General features: G+C 43.7%; 1 protein-coding gene across 3 annotated transcripts in view; it reads left to right on the forward strand.

The window, feature by feature from the left end:
* Positions 1 to 22,843, forward strand: part of CCDC6 (coiled-coil domain containing 6) — a 149,392-nt gene that overhangs the window by 39,954 nt on the left and 86,595 nt on the right. For all 3 annotated transcript variants that reach the window (XM_060034954.1, XM_060034953.1, XM_060034955.1), the window contains exon 2: positions 14,231 to 14,380. In XM_060034954.1, coding sequence (XP_059890937.1) covers positions 14,231 to 14,380 — 150 coding nt within the window. The remainder of the gene's footprint in view (positions 1 to 14,230; positions 14,381 to 22,843) is intronic.

Raw genomic sequence — 22,843 nt, forward strand, 5'->3', positions numbered from 1 at the left:
TCCGCTAGCCAGCAGAGGAGGGGAGGGAGAAAAGGTCCCGAGATTGAGAGAAGGTTTTTCCCGCATCTTAGCGTGCGCCTGTTGGCGCAGCGTTTGCGCGCTTGCCCTATGCCGGGTGCGGTTCTGGGCTCTGAGGCCGCATCAGTCCCCAGCAGACCCAGCTCTGCCCCCTAAGCCCACATTCTGGTGAGGAGTGGCAGGGTGGCAAACAAGAAAGGGGGGGAAAAATTCCAGTAGCAGCGGATGCTCTGATGAAAAGAAAAGCAAGCTCATGCGATGGCAAGCAACTGGGGGCTGACTTTAGGTTGGGTGCAGGGATGACCCCTTTGGGGAGGTGGGAGATGACAGGTAGCCAGCCTGTGTGGCAGAGGGTCTAGCCAGTGCCCAAGTCCCACCACAGGAACTGTGAGCATGGCGTGTGTGGGAACAGATTTGCTGGTGTGGCCCGAGCATCGTGAGCTTGGCTGGGAGAGGCAGGTGGGGGCTGCATCACGGGAGGGCTGGCGGATTATGGGAGGGAATCGCTGTTCCTGAGGATGGCGAGAAGCCTTTGGAGGGCTTGAAGCAGGGCAGTGAAGTGATCAGTTTTCTGCCTCTAAAAACACTATGGATGTAGGACGGAGCGTAGATTGTATGAAAGGAAGAGTGGAAGAATCAGCAGGGCCAGCTAGGCGGCTGCTGGAAACCTGAAGAGAGGTGGTGGCGGCTAGACCAAAGAAGAAGAGAACGGAACATTCTGGATCTGTTTCAGTTAGAAACGGGGCTTTCTGGTGGATTGAATGGGCACAAGGCAGCGAAGGAGAGAAAAGCCAAGGTTCACTCGAGATGTGTTGGGGATTGGTTGGTTGAGGTGCCTTTATGATCTCCAGTGGGAGCTGGTGAGTAGGGAGTCGATTGAGAGTCTAGAGATCTGGGGAGGTTTGTCTGGCCAGGTGGTCTCAGGTCCATCTTAGGTTGCACTTAAATTCCGGACTTTGGGTTATAGCTTGTACCACTCCACTCTGGAAGAAACCAGGCACAAGCTTCCAAGAGTGCTCTCCCAGTAGAGTCATCCAGGATGTACTTAATTCCCCCAGCAACACGTTTTGACAGCACAAGTGAAATGCTGTCTACCAGGGAAGCTCATTAGAGACACAGCACCCAGACTCTTTAACTGGGGACTGGTCCTGTAGGCACCCTCTGCTTAACAGGTACCAAAATTTTAGACTCCTAAAGGAAAGCAGGTGTTCATCACAGACCATTTTGTTTGTAAAGTTTTGACACAGTGAGCCACTTTTATCAGGGTGGTGGGAACCCTTCCCGAATCCAAGTGCTGAGTCACCAGCCAAGGGCCGCCTTGTAAACAGGCTTTCAAAGGATAGAAGTTCGGCCTGCCACGTTAACTCCTTTCTACACATGCAGAGTGTGACTTTCCTCATCCTGCAGTAGACTTAAATCCATATCCTCACTGACCTGCCTAAGGCAGACCTGTTTTCCTGGGCTCTTTTTTTTTTTTTTTTTTTTTTGTGGTACACAGGCCTCTCACTGTTGTGGCCTCTCCCGTTGCGGAGCACAGGCTCTGGACGCGCAGGCTCAGCGGCCGTGGCTCATAGGCCCAGCCGCTCCGTGGCATGTGGGATCTTCCCGGACCGGGGCATGAACCCGTGTCCCCTGCATCGGCAGGTGGACTCCCAACCACTGCGCCACCAGGAAAACCCTCCCTGGGCTCTTTCACATGTCTCTCCTTACCCCCCGACAGCTAGGAGAGGGGGAAAAGAACTTGCTGTCAACACACAGGAATGATACATACACGTACACATATGATGTGTGTGCCACCAGGAAATATGTGGTCTCCTTCTTGTAGCAGCAACGGTAGCAGTAGCAAAAAGTGGCTCTTTTGACGTTCTTAAAGATTATCTGTCATTCACCTAACATTTACTTACTTAGTTCAGGCAAGGAAATTACAGGGTATCTCCTTGCAAAGATGAACTGCTCTGTGATGCGCAGTCGCTGTGTGACAGCGCAGAGGATGTTGGCTTTACTAGCGAGTGAGTGGGTTCGGCTTCTGGAGCTTGGTTCCACAGCCCTTGTCCCAGGGGAACACATTGTTCCTGGATGGTGGGGTAGGACGTAGAAGGACTGGGCACTCTGGAACCCGTCCAGGGTGGAAGATTGTAGCCCTGGTGTTTAGTAGCTTGGATGCTTGGGCAAGTTGCTTTACCATGCTCAGCCCCTGTTTCCCCGTATATGAGATGGGGCTAAACTGTGTGGAGCCAACGTGTGGATGAAATGAGGGCCCATAGGAAGAGGCTGCTACAGTGCCAGCAGTATGATCAGTTCTTTAACGCTGACTGCCTTTATCATTTATTATAAGAGAGTCCAAAAGTTAAATATGCATTTATAAATATATACACACACACATAATATAAAGTTTGTATATTTGTATACGATTACGCTCCTCATTATTCAACAGGTGTATGAGTGCTTACATGCCAGACCATTTCTTCTGTTACTGTAGTGGATACAATACTTAGCTTTTTCTTCTGTGCATCCTAATCTCATATTTTTTTTTTTTTTTTTGCGGTACGCGGGCCTCTCACTGTTGTGGCCTCTCCCATTGCGGAGCACAGGCTCCGGACGCGCAGGCTCAGCAGCCATGGCTCACGGGCCCAGCCGCTCCGCGGCATGTGGGACCTTCCCGGACCGGGGCACGAACCTGTGTCCCCTGCATCGGCAGGCGGACTCTCAACCACTGCGCCACCAGGGAAGCCCTCTTAATCTCATTTTAAATCCCTTGGTTCTTCAGGCTATTTTATAGAGCCAAGACCATTCCAAGGCCAGTTGCTAAATGTATGGATTAAGATGTTACTTTTCTTTAATTGCTAGAAGGATTATATACCCCTTCAGGGCGGGGACAGTGTCTGTTATTCACTGCCATGTCCACACAGTGGTTACCGTGTACGAGATACTCTGTCATGCGTGTTGAATCAAATTTTAAAAATCTAACGACTGTAGTTTGCTCTTACTTGTCAGCGGTTCTGGTTGGGAACTTATTATTGGGGGAGGGGGGAGCATATGGGAGCGATGTCTCTGGGAGTAGCAATGAGGCTGACCCCCTACCGTGTCAGAAACAGTGGGGATGTGGTTAGAAGGACACATTTCCTGATATAGGGAAGCTTCAAGTTAGGCATATGACGAATGGTGCGTGACCAGTATTCAATCTGGAATCATTCATTTGCAGTCAGCTTTACCTTCAGGGTGAAATTGACTGCCAGTGAGTTCATTCTTTGCTCGAATTTTGTTTTGTTTTGTCGTTTTTCATTTCCTTCACCATTTCTCATTTTGGGGGACTGTACCTTGTATGAGGGGAAGAGTGGAGGAGGGGCGGGTCCCTCAGTCTTTCTGTCCGGAATTGGCCTGCCTTCCTGTTCCATAGAGGTCACTTGCCCACAGCTCCCCCTATTGATTCTTTGGCGTAGAGCTTGCCTGACTCTGCACAGGTGGCAATGGAGAAGCAACACGCATTTCCCAAGTGCTGTAGACACTTCATATCCCTGTTCTCCGGGTCTCCGTCACTGCCTCGGCGCCAGGTTGAGAAACCTCAGGGTGTTTGGGTGGAGGTAGATGTATGGAGAGTGTGGCATTGGTGGTTTACTTGTGAAAGAAAATGATAAGAGACCTCAGTTTGTTTGTTTTTTTAAATTAATTAATTAATTAGGCTGCATCAGGTCTTAGTTGCAGCACGAGGGATCTCTGTTGCGGTGCACTGGCCTCTCTCTAGTTGTGGCCTGCGGGCTTAGCTGCTCTGCGGCATGTGGGATGTTAGTTCCCCGACCATGGATTGAACCCGTGTCCCATGCACTGGAAGGTGGATTCTTAACCACTGGACCACCAGGGAAGCCTGAAGACCTGTTTTAAGGACACATATTCCAAGAGCAATGAATAACTTCCCCCATGGCTTTTGACAAAATAAACCCTGGAGATTATTTACCTGTTGAATGTTACCTGTTTCCGTGGAGCTCTTTATTTTTTTATTATTATTATTTTTAATGTATTTATTTATTTATTTTTGCCTGCGTTGGGTCTTCGTTGCTGCGCATGGGCTTGGCTTTCTCTAGTTGCGGTGAGCGGGGGCTACTCTTTGTTACGGTGCGTGGGCTTCTCGTTGCAGTGGCTTCACTTGTTGCGGAGCACGGGCTCTAGGCACATGGGCTTTAGTAGTTGCAGCACGCAGGCTCAGTAGTTGTGGCTCATGGACTCTAGAGTGCAGGCTCAGTAGTTGTGACGCACAGGCTTAGTTGCTCTGTGGCATGTGGGATCTTCCCGGACCAGAGCTCGAACCCATGTCCCCTGCACTGGCAGATGGATTCTTAACCACTTTGCCACCAGGGAAGCCCCATGGAGCTCTTTAAATGTATTAAAAGAAAAGCCTTCAACGCAGACGTAGAGAATGGACTTGAGGACACGAGGAGGGGGAAGGGTAAGCAGAGACGAAGTGAGAGAGTGGTATTGACATATATACACTACCAAATGTAAAGTAGATAGCTAGTGGGAAGCAGCCGCATAGCACAGGGAGATCAGCTCGGTGCTTTGTGACCACCTAGAGGGGTGGGATAAGGAGGGTGGGAGGGAGACGCAAGAGGGAAGGATATGGGGACATATGTTTATGTATAGCTGATTCACTTTGTTATACAGCAGAAACTAACACACTATTGTAAAGCAATTATACTCCAATAAAGATGTTGGGAAAAAAAAGTCCTTGTGTATGTGGGTGTGACAAGTAGAAAAGATTTTAGGAGTGGAAGCATAGGTTTCACTATTTTTATGCCTTTTGAAGACCATGTTTTAAGGATGGTAGGAGAAAAGAAACTGCATGGAAAGTAAAATAGATTTCGATATTTCTTTTAAAAAAAGTTGGTCTACACAATGTTCACTGCAGCTTTATTTACAATAACCAGGACATGGAAGCACCCTTAGTGTCCATCAACAGATGAATGGATAAAGAAGATGTGGCACATATATACAATGGAATATTACTCAGCCATAAAAAGAAACGAAATTGAGTTATTAGTAGTGAGATAGGTGGACCTAGAGTCTGTCATACAGAGTGAAGTAAGTCAGAAAGAGAAAAACAAATACCATATGCTAACACATATATATGGAATCTAAAAAAAAAAGCAGTCATGAAGAACCTAGGGGCAGGATGGGAATAAAGATGCAGACATAGTAGAGAATGGACTTGAGGATATGGGGAGGGGTAAGGGTAAGCTGGGACGAAGTGAGAGAGTGGCATGGACTTAACACTATACTGTAAGTATACTTATACTACCAAATGTAAACTAGATGGCTAGTGGGAAGCAGCCACATAGCACAGGGAGATCAGCTGGGTGCTTTGTGACCACCTAGAGGGGTGGGATAGGGAGGGTGGGAGGGAGATGCAAGAGGGAGGAGATATGGGGAGATATATATACGTATAGCTGATTCACTTTGTTATACAGCAGCAACTAACACAATACTGCAAAGCAACTATACTCCAATAAAGACGTTAAAAAAAAAAAAAAGGAAAGCCTTCAGTTAAATTTTTTTTTTTAATTAATGTGAAGATCATGGATTTAAGTTAATCAGTGATGTGAATCATAAACACACAACACTGATGTGGTCCTTTCTCCCTTTGCATTTCTATCCATATATCTCTGCATCTGTCTAGTTTGTGAGCCCTGTTCTTACAGATCTGTGTGGCTTGAGACAGGCACTGATATTTTTTGTCTGATCTCTTTTTACTTATTGCTGATAGATCTGATATTACCCATGATAGTACTGCAGGACCCATTCCTGTGTTTTTAATTGGGAAAATGGGTTGTTACTGTGCCAGGAGACTACATTCTCTAGTGCTGTCAGCAAGAGAGGAATGGAGTTTAGAGAACAAGTATATCATGTAAGCTTAACAAGAAAAAAGCTTCTGACTGTACTGAATTTGGTGGTCATTACCGGTGCAGGTAGTCCTCCCACTTAGATCTGACTGCACACACGAACCAAATTCTAGACTTGCTCCTTTTCCGTTCTGATCCGTTACCAAAAAACCTTGAGAGATTTTAGGAAATCTGTGCCTTCGAAAGAAGGGAAGAAGCTTTGAAAAAGGGAAGTATTCTGGTTGAGTGTGGTCACTTGAAAATCACCAGCACAGTATTTGACTGTTCCTCCCATTAAGACATGGCGTCTATTTGAATCTATTTCCTACCCCTTGACCTTGGATCATCTAGCTCAGCTGAACCTCCAGCTGAATGCAGCCTTGGGCGTGAGTGCCATGAAACCAACCAAGGAGTCACCCACCCATCAACCTATAGAATAATGACAAATAATACGTATGGCCTGTTACATAGCAGTAGGTAACTGATAGAACGAACTTGTTCTGAATGAAAATACTCAGGCAGGGATTCTATTATGCCCTCCTGTCTTCTCAGGAAAAAAAAAAAAAAAAAATCAGGGTTAGGAAAAAAGTCTTTCACATTTTAGTATAATTTAGCAATCAATCTGATTGCTTTCTTCAGCAAAGAAAGGGCTGCTAGGTGCTCACAGCTTTGTTTTGTAATGGAAAGAAGGTCGCTGATTTGGGGGCGTGATTCATTTTGGGGAAGGGGTTGTTTGGGAGTTATACTGGAGTGGGGGACCTAACAGCAGTTTGAGTATACTGTGGATCTGGTGACTGTTGCAGTAGGGGATAAAGAATTTTGAGAGGAAGAATGAGAAAATACCAAAGAACCTGTTTGAAACCTGCCTTGAACAAGCAGCCTGTTGCTAAAGAAGGGGCAAGGGTGTGAGTATTGTGCTCTACCCCCAAAGCTGAAGTTGGTGTAACGGCGAGAGACTCGGAAGCCAGATAGGGTTGGCAGATTCGGCAAAAACAGACACAGGATGAGGAGTTGCGTTGATTTATTTATTTTTGGCTGCGCCCTGAGGCTTTTGGGATCTTAGTTCCCCGACCAGTGATTGAACTCAGGCCCTGGCAGTGAAAGCACCGAGTCCTAACCAGTGGACCACCAGGGAATTCCCTCAGGTCTTTCATTAGATTAGTTACGGGATAGTCTCAGAATTGCATATGTTTGTGGAGTTGAAGCTACCATCTCTTCAAATATGCTCCCTCCCTCTTTCTCTACTGTTACTTATCCTAGTCTTTAGTTAGTGGTGTGTTAACATCTTTTCATTTTCCTTGCTGAGTCGATTGATGTCTTTCACATTTGTGATCCTCTTGTTTCCTTGTGCATGTTTTAGATAAAATTATTGTATAGTTTATGAGAATTTGAATGTCTGAAGCCTTTGCTTATCGTGAGGATAGGGTAGTTAGTGTCTGTGCGTGGAATCGTAAACAGATAGTTTCTGTTAACTGATGCATAGCGGTGTGTGTCCCTTATGTGTGGTTTTGGTTTGGGAACTCAGCCTGGGGCCCTTCCACCTTTACCTTCGCTATTTCACTTGGCCATTTGTTGCTAGACATCTTTTTATGACGGTACGTACATATGGTACATATGACGGTACAAAATGGTTCCGCTATGTTCCCGCCCACCCCGTGGATGTGTCATAATTCCGTCCATTTCTCCTTTTAGCTAAATGGAGATTCTGTAAGATTTCCCTGTTTTCTCATGAATCATCCCGTACGTGCCCCCTCCTCAAGCTTTGTTGTAAATATCTCTTGCGTGCTTACTCATGCGAGGTACTATGTAAGCTCTTGATGCGAATTATGTTACTTTATCTTCATAACCAACCCGGAAGGAGGTGCCGTTATTTTCACTTTACAGAGGAGAAAGCAATGGCTCCGAGAGGTCCCATGGCTTCCCTGAGGGTCACACAGCTGGAGGTGGCCATAGGCACCCTGCAAACCAGGCAGCCTGACCCCAGAGTCTGATGGTGAACGCGCAGCCGCCCCCGCCAGTGACGTTATTCAGAGCTTGGCCTGTGGACCTGTACTCTTTGTCACCGGGAGATAAGTTCTTAATCCATAATCCATGCAAGCATTTAGCAGCTTCTCTAGCAATTTCTCATTGCTCTGTATCCAAGCAAGTGACCAGTGGACTTATCTTCCTGAGCCAGGCGTGGACCAGTTTGGGTGTTGTTGAATTCATGGGACGAGGCATGTCTGTGGAGCTGTGTTCTGGTCATGTCTACTAGGACATGCACAGAGGGATGTGTTGTCCCCTGCAGATGGGTGGTGAGGACGCCGTCTTTCACTGAAGCTGGTTTGAGAGGCACTGTAGCTTGATGAAGCTCGGTAACCTTTAGGGTCCTTTGTAACATCAAGATTCTCTTGTCCTGAAAGTCACCCTTTGTTGCCATTTGAGCTCTTGCCCTCCAGTCCTGGAACAGTGGCCTGGGCGTAGTGTTGGGGCGGAACAGCCCAGTTGTGAGGGCTAATCATGATTCTTTTCTGGCTCCTGTGTACTTAGTGATTTGCTGGCAATACTGGAAGGAAATAAATAATATAAGTGCCTTCGTCCATCAGCTATTAATTGCTTTTACTGCAGGCTGGTATGCAGTGTGAAGGAAGCACAAAATTACCTGGTGCTTTCATAGACTAAATAGAGAGTTGTAATACTTAGGCATGTAATTGACATCACCTCCCTAGTTCTTTTTTTTTTTTTTTTAAGTCACATTTTTGCTGTTTTATTTCCCTAGTTCTTCTAATAGAAGAAACGTAGGTGTGCACTTTGGGCTTGTCACAGGTATCACTTGTCACCCACCCCTGCAGTACTGGCATTTAAAGTGTTAGCCAGTGCAGGACCACTGCACCATAGTGGTTTGTGTTGATAAACCCATGGGTATGACCGATGTTCAAGCGAGTCCTATAAGAGGTGCCAGCCCTCAGTCATGAGCTCTACTGAACGCCGAGCATCTCCCAGAACAATTGATATGGGCAGTGATGCACCTAATAAATATGACAGCAGAGAAAAGAACCGAGTGTTACTCGGTTGCCCTGGTGGTTTCTGCTATCCTGACAGTTTGGTTTCAGATGCTCTTTCAAACTGATGTCTTAAGATAATGAAAATTTGTACTGTAAGTGACTAAGCAACAGGATAATAAATTTAAATAATTGGAAGAATACATTTAAATAGGTTCCTAAATTTAAGGAATTTAAATAATTAAAATAATACATAGAGCCTGCCTGGATTCTTAAGCATTAGAGCTTCAAGGTATCTTATTATTTATTATGATTTTTTGTTATTAGAGCAAGTCAGCATTCAACTTAAAAGTAATTTTTTAAAACAAATGCAAATGTGTTATCTTGGTAGGCACTTGAACTTCCTCTTGATTATATCCTTTACCCGCGCCTGCTCTGAAATAGATGGTGCCTATATTTTTTTGCTTTGGAAACTGTCCTTTTTTTTAATTCTTGACAGATGATGAGTTGCATCATTTTACATAATTTTGGTCTTGGTACTTGAATTTTCAGCAGTGCTATTGTTGAGAGAGTTTGAATTCTCCTTTCTGTACTAACCCTTGATCTCCAAAATACCACTGATAAAGAACAGAAGCACTAAACAATCACATGGGAATCTCCTGTCAAATTTGTGCCCCAGTCGTGAGAGCAGTGGGTGAGAATGATTTCCTTATCAGAAAATTGTGCCCACCTAGAGTATGGTTGCCTCAATGTGTGGTGACTCAAGAGAAAAGAATTTTTTCTAAGTGTGTGTGTGTGTGTGTGTGTGTCTGTGTGTGTGTGTGTCCCAGAGGACTTGGTAAATTGCTCCTGTCTCTCCCGTGCTCTCCCTTTCCTTTTTTTTTTTTTTTTTTAATTGGACTCTTGGAGGATGGGGGAAGAGTGATGGAGACTTGCTTTGTACTCTAGTCCTCACATCACACATCGAGTGATCCCTGCTGGGTGAGGGTCAAAGTAGCAGACACCGATAAGTGAATAAGGTTATACCAACATTCACTCTGCTTCTGAACATAACAGTTAGAACCTTATTGAACATGAAAATATAATCATATTTTTAATTGAACTGTAGTTACTGTGTAATATTATATAAGTTGCAGGTGTACAATATAGTAACTCACAATTTAAAAAAGTTATACTCCATTTATAGTTATTATAAAATATTGGCTATATTCCCCATGTTGTACAATATATCCTTGTAGCTTATTTTATATCTGTTTGTACCTGTTACTTCCCTACTCCTCTAACGCCCCTTCCCCCTTTCCCTCACCCCACTGGTAACCACTAGTTTGTTCTCTATATCTCTAATGACAGGTTTTTAAAAATTTCCCCCCAGATTTTCCCAATCTTCAACTCTACAAACGTATGCAAAACAAAGAGTTCCTAAGTTTTTGCTTCACATTTTCTTTTGAGAGTTTATGGAATTATAGGCAAACCTTGATTTTAAATTTTAAAATAAATTTTAGCTTTGGAAATATAGTTTTATTTTTGAATTTGTTTAGGTATGCTGATTTTAAAGCATTGCAGATAAAAGGGAAATAGATTGATAAAACTGATGAGATTCCATGTTAGCCTGTTTTATCTTTGCTCTGTCTACCTGCCTGACCCCTAGTTCCTTGCAAATGGCACGTGGCCTGTTTTGCCGTTGTCTACCTAGCTCTTGGCTTGGGGGAAATAAATTGCAAAGGTAATTTGTTTTATGGCCTAAATAAAAAGGCCTGTTTTGGAGTTTAGGGGAAGAAAAAGCCAGGATTTAAGATTAAGATTGAGAAGATAATGCACAAAGAATGGGAAGAAGGCTGCAGGGAGAATTCCAGATGGGTGCGTCCTGCTTGTCTGTGATGCATGGTGCCTACTCTGGTTGTCAGTACACTAGAGCTGGTCTTTTAAAGATTTAATTTTTTAATTTATTTAGGCTGCATTGGGTCTTCGTTGGTGCGCTTGGGCTTTCTCTAGTTGCAGCAGGCAGGGGCTACTCTTCGTTGTGGTGCGCGGGCCTCTCATTGCGGTGGCTTCTCTTGTTGCAGAGCACAGGCTCTAGGCGTGGGGGCTTCAGTAGTTGTGGCTCGCGGGCCCTAGAGCGCAGGCTCAGTAGTTGTGGCGCATGGGCTTCGTGGCTCCGAGGCATGTGGGCTTTTCCCAGACCAGGGCTTGAACCCGTGTCCCCTGCATTGACAGGCAGATCCTTAACCACTGCGCCACCAGGGAAGCCCCTGGAGCTGGTCTTTTAACCAATTTTCTCTGGGGCTGTATTGGATGTGGCACCTTGTCTTTTGTCCTCATTTACGTGTTAATTTCTAACAGTGCCCCCTGACCAGTTGGAAAAAGGGTGAACTGGGGTTTTATGTTTCCGGGGCCTGGAGTCTTGCCCTTCAGATGTGTGGTTTTTCTCTGGGATGACAGTGGGAGGCAGAGTGACAGCCCCCGTGCTAAACCTTAGCAAAAGGAAGCCTTGAACAAAATCTGTGCCCGGCCTGCTTAACCCCTTGTTAAGCTAGAGAGGCTTTAACTAGCTTCCACAGATCAGTTCCTCACGCTGGTGGTGGGTCCTGAGAGTGGCGTTTTCTGTGAATGGGCTTTGCCTAGAAATAAGTGGCTACTCTAAAGTGGTGAAGAATTTTGTTGGCTAAAGCCCGAGTCTCTCACAACCATCACTCATTTTGGAAGGCACTTTCAGAGCAGATCTAGCTCGAACGTCGCCCTCTCCGAATCCTTTTTATTTTATTTATTTAATTTTTTGGCCGGGCCGCAAGGCATGCATGTGGGACCTTAGTTCCCTGACCAGGGATCGAACCCACGCCCCCTGCAGTGGAAGCGCGGAGTCTCAACCACTGGCCCACCAGGGAAGTCCTCCCGATCCTTTTTATAATAAATTTGCTACTTTCCCTGGGAAGAATTGCAAAGGAAACCCAATGCTCTGTGAAATACAGGGCCCTGTTAATTATTAGAGTTGTTTCCCTTAATCTAGTTATAATTCACATACCATAAAATTCACCATTTTCAAGTGTACAGTTCGCTTTTAGTATATTCACCAGGTTACATAACCCTGTTAGCACTGTCTAATTCCACACCATTTTCGACACCCCAGAAGAATCCCTGTACTCAGAAGCAGTCATTCCCCGTTCTCCCACCTCCACCCCTCCCAGCCCCTGGCAACTACTAATCTATTTTCTATCACAGAGTTTTGTTTTATATTACACTGAGACCTGTTACCCCTGTAACTTAATGATTGGATGAAATATGGGAAGGGTGAGGGGCCGAGGTGGAAGTTTCATGAATAAAACCCTTAGGGCCTGGCCTCTTATTCTCAGCTTCTCACTTCTGGGTCCTTGTGCACAGGGGGAGGTGGTCTGCTGGGCCTCTGAGTCTGGTTCTCTGTTACTGTCTGTGGGTAAATTTCCCAGTCATTGAACATAGGGAGTGCCTGGTAATAGGCAAGAAGTTGAGTCTGACTTGATAACGAAATGAATTTATGGCAAACCTGTTGAAATCTAAGTGCACAGTCACCTGCAAAGGCATTACAGTTCCCCTCCCTACCATTTTTGTCCTGTAGCTTTTAGAATAATCAGAATTCAAATCATATAGAACTTTGTCAGTCAAAACCAGAAAAACAGGTAGCTCAGACATTGCGGGCTTGGATATGTGTGTCAGATATGCCTGAAAGAAATGCTTTGGGTTCCTGCCCATTGCACTAGGATGAGATCTTGAGGTCTGAGAGTTTTGAAGCCGAGTTGGAGGTTAATTTAAAGGGGAGGGGGGAAGTGCCAGTCCTGGGCAGTGTTCCCTTGACCATGGAGTAAGGAGTATGACCTTGAGAAGTGCTAACGAATTACGGAGTGTGTAAGGGCCTGGGCACCTAGGGCCTGCTCCCCGCATGTGCTTGGCTGGTCATAAAGCCTTATTAGCCTAGTGATGTGTTCTTTGCTGTTCACATCTCCCGGCCTATCCCAAAATGCTGTCTTAAAGAACTGGACTGCAACACCTCCTCCTGAAGTTTCCATTTTCTACGTAGCTCTGTTTTTCAGTCTAAGTACTACATACACGTGGCTTTCTTTGGTAGGTTTGCTTGGCAGGCAGTTCAGGCCCTGGCATCCTTCTCTCTGCTGCTATCATGGGGAGCAGGGAGGATGGGCTCCCCAGAAATCAGGGCTCTAGGGGGCCCTGGGTGTCGGGGAAGTCAGTGCGTATGTACAGAAATCCAAACCAGCTGAGTTGGGAGTGGTTGGCGGACCTTTTACAGTAAAAGGTGGTAACTGTTTAATGTAGGTGCCCTTTTGTCTCCTGCCCTCTAGCTCTCTTGTATTATTGTAAGTGACAGGTACTGGAGGCTTGGAATTGATGCAGTTCTCCCTTCCTGGACTTGCCAGATGAAACAGGAATGCATTATTGGGGATTAACACATCAAAATGTTGCAGTTTAAAAAGTACTTTGAATAGAGTTGAGTCCATTTGAAAGAAGTACCCTTTTTCTGAAAAGATTAATTTCCTTCAAGGATGGCTGGTTTTTCTGTTTATTCTGTTAGAACATAGGTGGTGGAAGGGATCTGCAGAAAAATATTTTCGTCTCCATGGAATTATGCCTGACCCCCTTTTCTTCTGTTTTTAATGCTCAGTAATGCCTGTCCCTGCCCTCACCTCCAGAAAATTCCCAGTAGGGAAATAAATAAGTGAAAAATGACACTCTCATCCGTCCTTACCCTTCACTCCCTGGATTCTTGCTGCTTTGCAGTTAACTACTTTTTAGCCTTCCAGCAACTATTCAACGAACATGTAAATTAATCTATGTCTATCTGTATTGCTTTTTAAATTGCATACTGAAACCCTTTCAGTAACATCTTAAAGAGATGACATGATTTTACGATTTCACTTTTAAGTGAGAGGTACTTCTCTGCTTCAGTAAAAATGTTGCCTAGATATTTTACCTCTGAACCTTTGGGATGTGGAGAGTTGTACAGAGTTGTCATGAATCGATGCATATACCCCAGTACTGGACCCGTCTGCCCTATGCAAGAAGAAGCTTTCTGTAGTCTGGTGATTGACTTGGGATGGCTTCTAAAACTTGCAAAACAACCTTTGTTAATTTCTTTGGAATATCTCTTTAAGAAGAGGGGCCATGCGTAACACAGGGAGGCCCTTTGGGGTAACATTTACTTTTATGGCTGCTACTGAGTTCCTCTGTTTTGTGCTTCTTGGGGTATATTGGTTCACAGTTAAAAATAGAGCTCTAATTAAAATGGGTGCCCTCTCTGGAAATAAGAACTATATTTCAATTAGTAAATTCCTGTTTCCTTAACATATTTTTTTGTTCTCTTTTTTATTTTAACAGCAAGCCCGGGCTGAGCAGGAAGAAGAATTCATCAGTAACACTTTATTCAAGAAAATTCAGGCTTTGCAGAAGGAGAAAGAAACCCTTGCTGTAAATTATGAGAAGGAAGAAGAGTTCCTCACTAATGAGCTCTCGAGAAAATTGATGCAGGTAAATTACCTTTTCTCCCCTCTCCTCTTCCCTGCCTGTTTTCTGCTCTAGGAAATAAATGACTTTGATACAGCACTTTGCTTGAAACGTTTGCTGATGAGGTTGTAGCTAAAATTCTTTAGAGATTAAAAATACCTAGTAAAGATGGCAGCAGTGTAATACTCAAGACTGTGCTTCTGCTTAGGTAAGGTAAGATATTTTATACCCTGAGCATTTCAAGAAACTGCTGATAAGCCCGAGGTCTTAGCGCAGGAGTAAATGCTGTATGCAGTATTTTGGAATTATGAGGATTAACACCAAATATGAGATTTCTTTTCCTGTAATGTTGAATCTGTAATGAATACATAAACATTTTTGGCAGGCAGAGTGGGTCTTTTGCACGAATATATGAGGACACAAAGGGAAATGTCAATTTGGGGGGGGGGAAAGATATGTATCTGTGATAGTTAAAATTTTACACAATCGTGTTCACATGGGTGAGTAATATGTTACTGAGCAAATAACAAATTGAAACTTAACATTTATCGCTAATGGTGTACAGAAGACAACACACAAAACATATAGAAGTTTTGATGTTTCTAGTTCAGAGATTCTCCTCCTCCCCTTCCTGTTTGGTTTGGTTTTCCTCGAAGCTTACTAGTAAAGTACAAAAGTAGAATTTGTTTAGGGCAAATATTTTGCGGTGTATTTAATGTGAACTTGAGAATAAGTAGGACACTGAGTTTTCATTATTTAACAAAGCGTGTCCAAAAGAGTGGGCAGGTATAAAATTTTCCGAGGAGGACCACAATTACCATTTTGTCAGATGGCTGTAAAAGGTAGGAACACTCCCTTGTATTTTCTATTCACTGGTATTACTAACAATTTCACTCATTAATTTGATTGAAATACATATTTTAGTGAGATTACAACACAAGGATATTTGGGACTTTTAAAAAACTTCCTAAATTCTTCTCTTACCTTCTAACATATAAAATATTAGAAGAGAAGACCAGAAACCTTAGTGTTAAGACCATGCAATGGTCCAGGCAACTTTTATCCCATCTTTCTTTTCTTCTCATTTTCCTACCTAATTACGGAATAAAGATACCATTGCAGTCTCGTACAAAATTTGGTTTATGTGGTAGCTGATGGAATGTGAAGGATAGAGGTACCCAGGCATTATTGTCTAGCAGAGATTTATGGTGAAATTTCTGCACTGAAACTGTATTCTGATTTAGACAAAAAACGAGGAAGAAGGTTAGTTTGACCTTTGACTCTACCTCACCTTGGCGGCATTAGACGAATTATTCTGCATGTTGCTTCTAGAAATAGAAGGATGCGATCGATTATCGTTTGCTCTTCTGAGTTTAGTGTGTAATCAGGTGTCCTAATTTTTAACACTTTAAGAAACATTTTTTGGTTTTCAACTTGCATAGTCGTTGGTATTTGGAGTCTGATTAAAGTACATTATAAAGCAGTCAAAACCTAGCCAGATTATACTCCTTTTCTCTGGGAAGACTTATTTTCATCGTGAGTGGTCTGTAGCGTGTGGTTTATAACTAATCGCTCATTCACTTATTATCATGACCCACCTACTTTCCAAGGACATGGATGTCCCTTAAAATAAGCTGCTGAATAGAGTGAAAGCACAAGAGACACGTGCAACGAAAAGGAGGTTAGTTATAGAAATATACTTGGCATAAGGAGGTTTGAACGTAAAATTTAAGCTCTGAGCATCCTATAAATAAAGCTATAACTTGGAAAAACATAGTGATTTTTTTCACAATTCTTACATTAAAAGAACTAGTTTTACTTGGTCAAGAGAAAAAAATTTTCATATATTAAAAACTTAAATTTTTTTGAGGGGCATGGATCTTTCTAAAGATACTGAATAATAAACAAACTGAACAACACAAGAAACTGTTCTTGCGCAAAGTAGTCTGTCATGTGGAGCGCTTGTCTTCACATGGCCGGGCCTTACGTTTGCCCTCAGTCAAAACAAAGCGTCCGGTAGAAGGGTGTGAGTCTATTGTTTCGGGAGCTCTAGGTGGGTCTGTAGCTCGTCAGTGGTCTCACCTGTCGAATCTGGACAAATGGATGGTCAGCACGTCTCTGAGACAATCTCTCATGAATCTCAGCTTGGTTCTTACGCCATATATATTTTTTGTTTTTGTAGTAGAATATAAATAACATAAACAAACAAAACAAAATTTGCCTTCTCAACCATTTTTGAGTGTATAATTCAGTGGCAATAAGGATTGTACATTCACATTGCTGTGCAACGATCACCACCATCCATCCCCAGAACTTTTTCAAACTGAAACTCTGAACCCATTAAAAAATAACTCCTCATTCCCCACACCTGGTTCTTCCTTTTGAAAGGACACGGTTGGCAGGTAGTTCGAGGTTGAGGTCTCTGGCAAGTTCTGGAGCTATGTCTGTTATGTGGCATGGTAGGTGATCTCTCACTTTAGACACCAGATATCACAGCATGCCATTTTGTGGTAAATACCCGAGAATCCCTCTTCCCGTTGGCCAGTTGGAAGGATCTTGTATAGATGCAGGGAAGAAGAGCTGTAGGCCTACTGTACGCATCCCCGAGGCTTTCCTGAAGGATTTCAGCCAGTCCTTTGTTGAAGGCTCACATCTTCTGCCACCCAGTATGGTAGAACTCATCTCCATATGGAAGATTTTTAGAGTAATTGGTATCAGTTTCCAACGGTGTAATTACTTCATTAAGACTCTCTAGGGGGCTTCCCTGGTGGTGCAGTGGTTGAGAGTCAGCCTGCCGATGCAGGGGACGTGGGTTCGTGCCCCGGTCCGGGAAGATCCCACATGCCGCGGAGCGGCTGGGCCTGTGAGCCATGGCCGCTGAGCCTGCGCGTCCGGAGCCCTGTGCTCTGCAATGGGAGAGGCCACGGCAGTGAGGGGCCCGGGGCGGGGCGGGGGGAGACTCTCTAGGATGCTTGCTTCTGGATAAGACCTTGTTATGATAGCCTACTAAGAGAACCTGTGTTGCAGGTGACACTGATGGACAAAGAAGTAAATTGACCTGTTCACCACGGAAGTGTTTAGCATTTTTCACCCAAAGGCTGCTTAGAGGCTGTTTATGAAACAATTTTGGTTTTGTCATTTGTTCTATGGCTATTGTCTCCGATAGTGATTGAGCAGTGCTTTTATGTGCATTTCAAAGGAATTCTTTGGTCCTGAGAACAAAATGAGATTATTACTTTAGAGGAGATACCTCCCTTCCCATCTGCTATGATAGAGGTGGTATCTAATACCTTTAAAAACTGAATCAAGTTTATTTAAGTGTAGATGAGTGGAAATCCCTTTGCCCTTTTAGAAGGTCAAGTTTGGAAGATAGCTTCAATGGCTCCAAATATGTTAAACCTGTCTGAAACAAACAAAAACACACACACAGACAAAAGCATGCAGCTTCCCTCCCTTGTTTTTGTATATATCTGCAAGATAGTTACTTTGATTTTGTGAACACTCTCGTCTGAAAGATCTGCATACTTCTGAGCCCAGACCATGGGATTGATTGACCTGATTGGTGAAAAGTCTGAAAAAGAGCCTTCTAGTCTAATGCCAAGCCTACTTTAGAACTAAATTCAGCCCTGGAATGCCTTGAAGAGAGGTTTTAGTTTAATCATAATTTGTAATTAAAATTTATAAGAAATGTTTTATGAGCAGACTCTTCAGAAGAATTTGATATATAATACTTATGTTAGAAAAAAAGTCTGAAAGACTATTCTCTGAAACGTTAGCTGTAATTATACTTGGGTGCTGAGCTTATAGGTTATGTTAATTTTCTTTTTTTTTTGGTCTATAAAACTTTTTTTATACAGCAGGTTTTTATTAGTTATCTATTTTATACATATTAGTGTATAGGTGTCAATCCCAATCTCCCAGTTCATCCCACCACCACCAGCCCCCCCATGTTAATTTTCTTATGCTCCTTCTCATTTTATAGAAAGCAATGTGCATTACTTTTGCAATCGGAAAATATCTTACTTCCTAAAAAGGAAATTTAAAAATTCTGATGCCTGTTTTGTCCTTACCTTTTGAAACCTCCTTCTGTGTCACTGACTTCTAGAGCTCACAGTCCTGCAGTTGCTACTGAACCAAACTTTAGTCTGCTTACCTGATGCGCAAAAAAGCTAGTCCACTGATACCGGGTTGTGGTGAAGGAAAGTACAGCGTTTATTGCAGGGGGCCAAGCAAGGAGAACAGCCAGCTTGTGCTCAAAAGACCTGAACTCCCCAATGGCTTTTAGGGAAGAGTTTTTAAAGACGATGTGAGAGGAGAGGGTTACAAGGTGCATGATCAGCTCATGCACAATTCTCTGGTTGGTTGATGGCGAGGTAATGGTGATGTTTCAGGAATCTCAGTCATCAACCTTCTGGTTCCAACTGGTCTGGGGTCTATGTGTGCTGGTGGTCAGCATGCAGCTAACTTCTTCTACCTGGTGGGGGTTTTAGTATCTGCAAAACAACTCAAGGATATGGCTTAGGATATTATTTATAGCCCTTGAAGAGGAACTAAAGATCCTTGACTTTGTTTTATGGCTAAACTATTATTATTCTGTCTTGCTTGACTGTTTTCTCACTTCTCTGATTAAATTTGCTCTTTGGAACTCAGAGAAGGCCAAGGAGGCTAAAGCTTTGCTACAAACCAAGAGGCAGGGGTTCCAGCAGGGACAGGGGGTAGGATGGAGATCTCTCCCTGGTAAGGCCCTGAAGGGTCCTACTTGGTTTCACTATCATAGTTGCATCTGTTTGTCATGGACAGCAATGCACAGGAGCTCTTGCAAAGTCAGGGCTCATTTTGCAGTGATGGAAGATTCTGGACTGCCCAAATCATTACGAGCTAGCATAAACAGAATGCTCTAACGATTGGCTTAACTGTCTTGTCACTCTTGATATGATTCATTCCATTGGCCCCTCAGTCTTAAAACTTAGAAAAAAAAATCCTTAATTCCGCTGCCTGTTAACCACCAACCACCCATCACCAGTGCCAACTGGAAGATCTGTTGTTGCTGAGAGTGATAGTGGTTTTAGCACTCGTGGATTTTCTCCTCAGTTTTTTGTAAGCCCAAGGCATCAGGTTCACTTCCTGCTCTTGGGAAGCCCTGTTCAGTTGTGGCCTACACTCTTCTCAACCAATACCACTGCCAAAGGGTAATGAATATTTTTTTAATCTTTTTTTTAAAAGGCTGGAACAGGAGTGAGATAAGAGTACGAGGTATTATATGTATCTCTGAATCTTTTCCCTATAATCCAGTATTCAAATTTTAGACCTTAAAATAACAGATAGGTTTGTAGTTTTTTTCTTTTGATTCACACTTGAAATTGGATCTGGTCCTCAGAAAATAATGCCACTATAGCTATAATAGAAATTATTGTACTCATTTTCTTATGGGGGAGGCACATTCTTATTGATGGTTGAAAGCACTCACGAATAAAGGTTTCCTGGATTTCTTGTTAAGTGGCATGGCTTATTTTTACCATTATCGACTTGCTCCCTGAGGTGAAAATGCCTCCTGGAATTAAAGCAGTCGCAGTTTCCTAGCATCCATGGAAAGATGATATATGGAGGGAAGGAAGGAAGCTGTGGGCAAAAACCACCGCTGAAGCTGCCAGTACCAAATGATGTATTGCCGAGCAGTTCAGAGTGAAACTGAGAGGAAGGATTTCAGTAAGTCCCCAAATCTGCCTATTCATCTAGGCAAAGGCTTACCTTCATTTTCCTTCTCCCTCTCCTCCCCTCAGTCTGGAGAAGTAGTTTCTTCTTCCAATACCAAGTGAATGGATGCAGGATTTTTCTGCAGCGTGCACTTCCCTAGCCCCTGCGAGGCTGTGTCTCTGGGCAGCTGGAGTGTCCTCAGGCATTAGAAGTGAGTGTAGACCCCCAGTTCCCTTCTCAAGCCTGTACACCAGAATCTGAAGCTGCCTTTTTTTTTTTTAATATCTTTATTGGAGTATAATTGCTTTACAATGGTGTGTTAGTTTCTGCTTTATAACAAAGTGAATCAGCTATATGTATACATATATCCCCATATCTCCTCCCTCTTGTATCTCCCTCCCACCCTCCCTGTCCCCCCACTCTGTGTTGTCACAAAGCACCGAGCTCATCTCCCTGTGCTCTGCGGCTGCTTCCCACTAGCCATCTATTTTACATTTGGTAGTGTGTATATTATCAGTGCTACTCTCTCACTTCATCGCAGCTTCCCCTGTGTCCTCAAGTCCATTCTCTACGTCTGTGTCTTTATTCCTGTCCGGCCACTAGGTTCATCAGTACTGTTTTTTAAGATTCCATATATATGTGTTAGCATACGGTATTTGTTTTTCTCTTTCTGACTTACTTCACTCTATATGACAGACTCTAGGTCCATCCGTGAGGCTCCCTTTTTTTACTTCAAGTTCTCCAAGTCACTAAGACGGCAGTGCAGTGATTTTGTTTGTTCAGGCAGCAAAATCACATGTCAGGGTGATAAATATGTATGGAACTCTGTTTAGTTCATTTTAAAGGCACCGAGGCTAACACTGCCATTGCATCCATTCAGGTGAAAACTTGTTCCCTGATGGCAGGGGGGAAGAGACCTTGAAATATGTTCTTCATTAAGCTGGCTCGGCCAGTGGCCCTCTTGGCTTTTAGTTTTTCAGGGCTATTAAGGCTGAGCAGGAAAATTGGCCATCACCTAATAGCTAACAGAACATTTGGGGCAAAGCTGGGTTTTCTGGTTGTTGTTGTTTTTCGTTCCAAATTATCTGAACCTCAGCTTTGTGTGTTCTTTCTTTCTTTTCACGGAGCAAGGGGCGTATACATTGTGTTCCCAATGCATCTGCAAAAGGCTTCTGGGATGTTTTCATTGCATTTTAAATGCTGCAACCACCAGAGGGCAAATTATAAGCCCAAACTTTCCTGTTAGCAGCATGCCAGAAATCTCTCAGTCTAACATAATTTGCACTGTGATTAGAAAATACACTAAATTTGATGCAGTTCTTTAGTCTTCAGAAATCACTGAGTTTTTTTTCAAAGTGTGTGCATGTGTGTTGTCGTTACGGCCGGAGTTAATGTGCCAGCCTCCCCAAAGTGTAAGGGCAAGGGCAAGGGCTTAGAAGCCTCCCAGGCTGACTTCTTTGACGAAATACGGGAAAGTGCGGGTAGGAAATAAAGGTAGAAGGAAAAGGAAATTAAAAATAATGAGGTGGGCTTCCCTGGTGGCGCAGTGGTTAAGAATCCGCCTGCCAACGCAGGGGACACGGGTTCAATCCCTGGTCCGGGAAGATCCCACATGCCGTGGAGCAGCTAAGCCCGTGCGCCATGACTACTGGGCCTGCGCTCTAGAGCCTGCGAGCCACAACTACTGAAGCCTGCGTGCCTAGAGCCCGTGCTCCGCAATGAGAGAAGCCACCGCAATGAGAAGCCCGTGCACCGCAACAAAGAGTAGGCCCCGCTCGCCCCGCAACTAGAGAAAGCCCCCGCGCAGCAACAAAGACCCAAAGCAGCCAAAAGTAAATAAATTAAAAATAAATAAATAAATAATAAGGTGAAGCTGGAGTGAGAGCTTGCTTTCTTCACCAGGATAGGGGTAAGCATTGTTATTTCTAATTGAAAAGGTGAATCTTGGTGTTTGAAGGATACTTGGCTCCACTGTAAATGGACTTGAGCTATCACTGGAAACACTTTTCAAATGATTTCAAAACTACAGTTATAAATGTTGCAACGTTTTGCATTTATTGGGTAAATTTTTTTTTCATTTTCAAAACAGTTTACACTCAGCCCAGTTAGTAATTACCTTAAAATACAGAGTTATATCCTGCTGCTAATTATCTTTACTTTCCTTTTTCCTCTTTATTCATTAACTGGATAAGAAAGATGGGGCTTTTTATTTTAATTTACAGTAAGGTCTCAGCTTAGAATGAATTCTTTCTTTGGGCTAAATACTCTCTATTCCTCAAAGAAGAAAAGGCTAGTTTTTACGAAATGGATTTTTTTTTGCAGGTTAACTCTAGAGCCTAAAGGACGTCTTTATCTTATTTGTGGAGCATCTTTTTTAAACCTCCCTCCTAACCAGATTTCTTTAAAGGTGTTAATGCTTTTTTTTTTTTTTTTTTTTTGCGGTACGCGGGCCTCTCACTATTGTGGCCTCTCCCGTTGCGGAGCACAGGTTCCGGACGCGCAGGCTCAGCGGCCATGGCTCCCAGGCCTAGCCGCTCCGCGGCATGTGGATCTTCCCAGACCGGGGCACGAACCCATGTCCCCTGTATCGGCAGGCGGACTCTCAACCACTGCGCCACCAGGGAAGCCCTAAAGGTGTTAATGCTTTAAGCAGCATGATGCTACTGGGAATCTAGGAAACTCAGACTTAGCCCCTTAGGTATTGTGAGTGGACGGGAAGCCCCATGTACTGGAGCCCTCCGCTCAGAGGTGAGAGCTTGTCCTTGGTGTTGAGGATGCTGACAAGAAAGCAAC

Source organism: Delphinus delphis, chromosome 16, assembly GCF_949987515.2.
Source record: "Delphinus delphis chromosome 16, mDelDel1.2, whole genome shotgun sequence".
Classification (NCBI taxonomy): domain Eukaryota; kingdom Metazoa; phylum Chordata; class Mammalia; order Artiodactyla; family Delphinidae; genus Delphinus; species Delphinus delphis.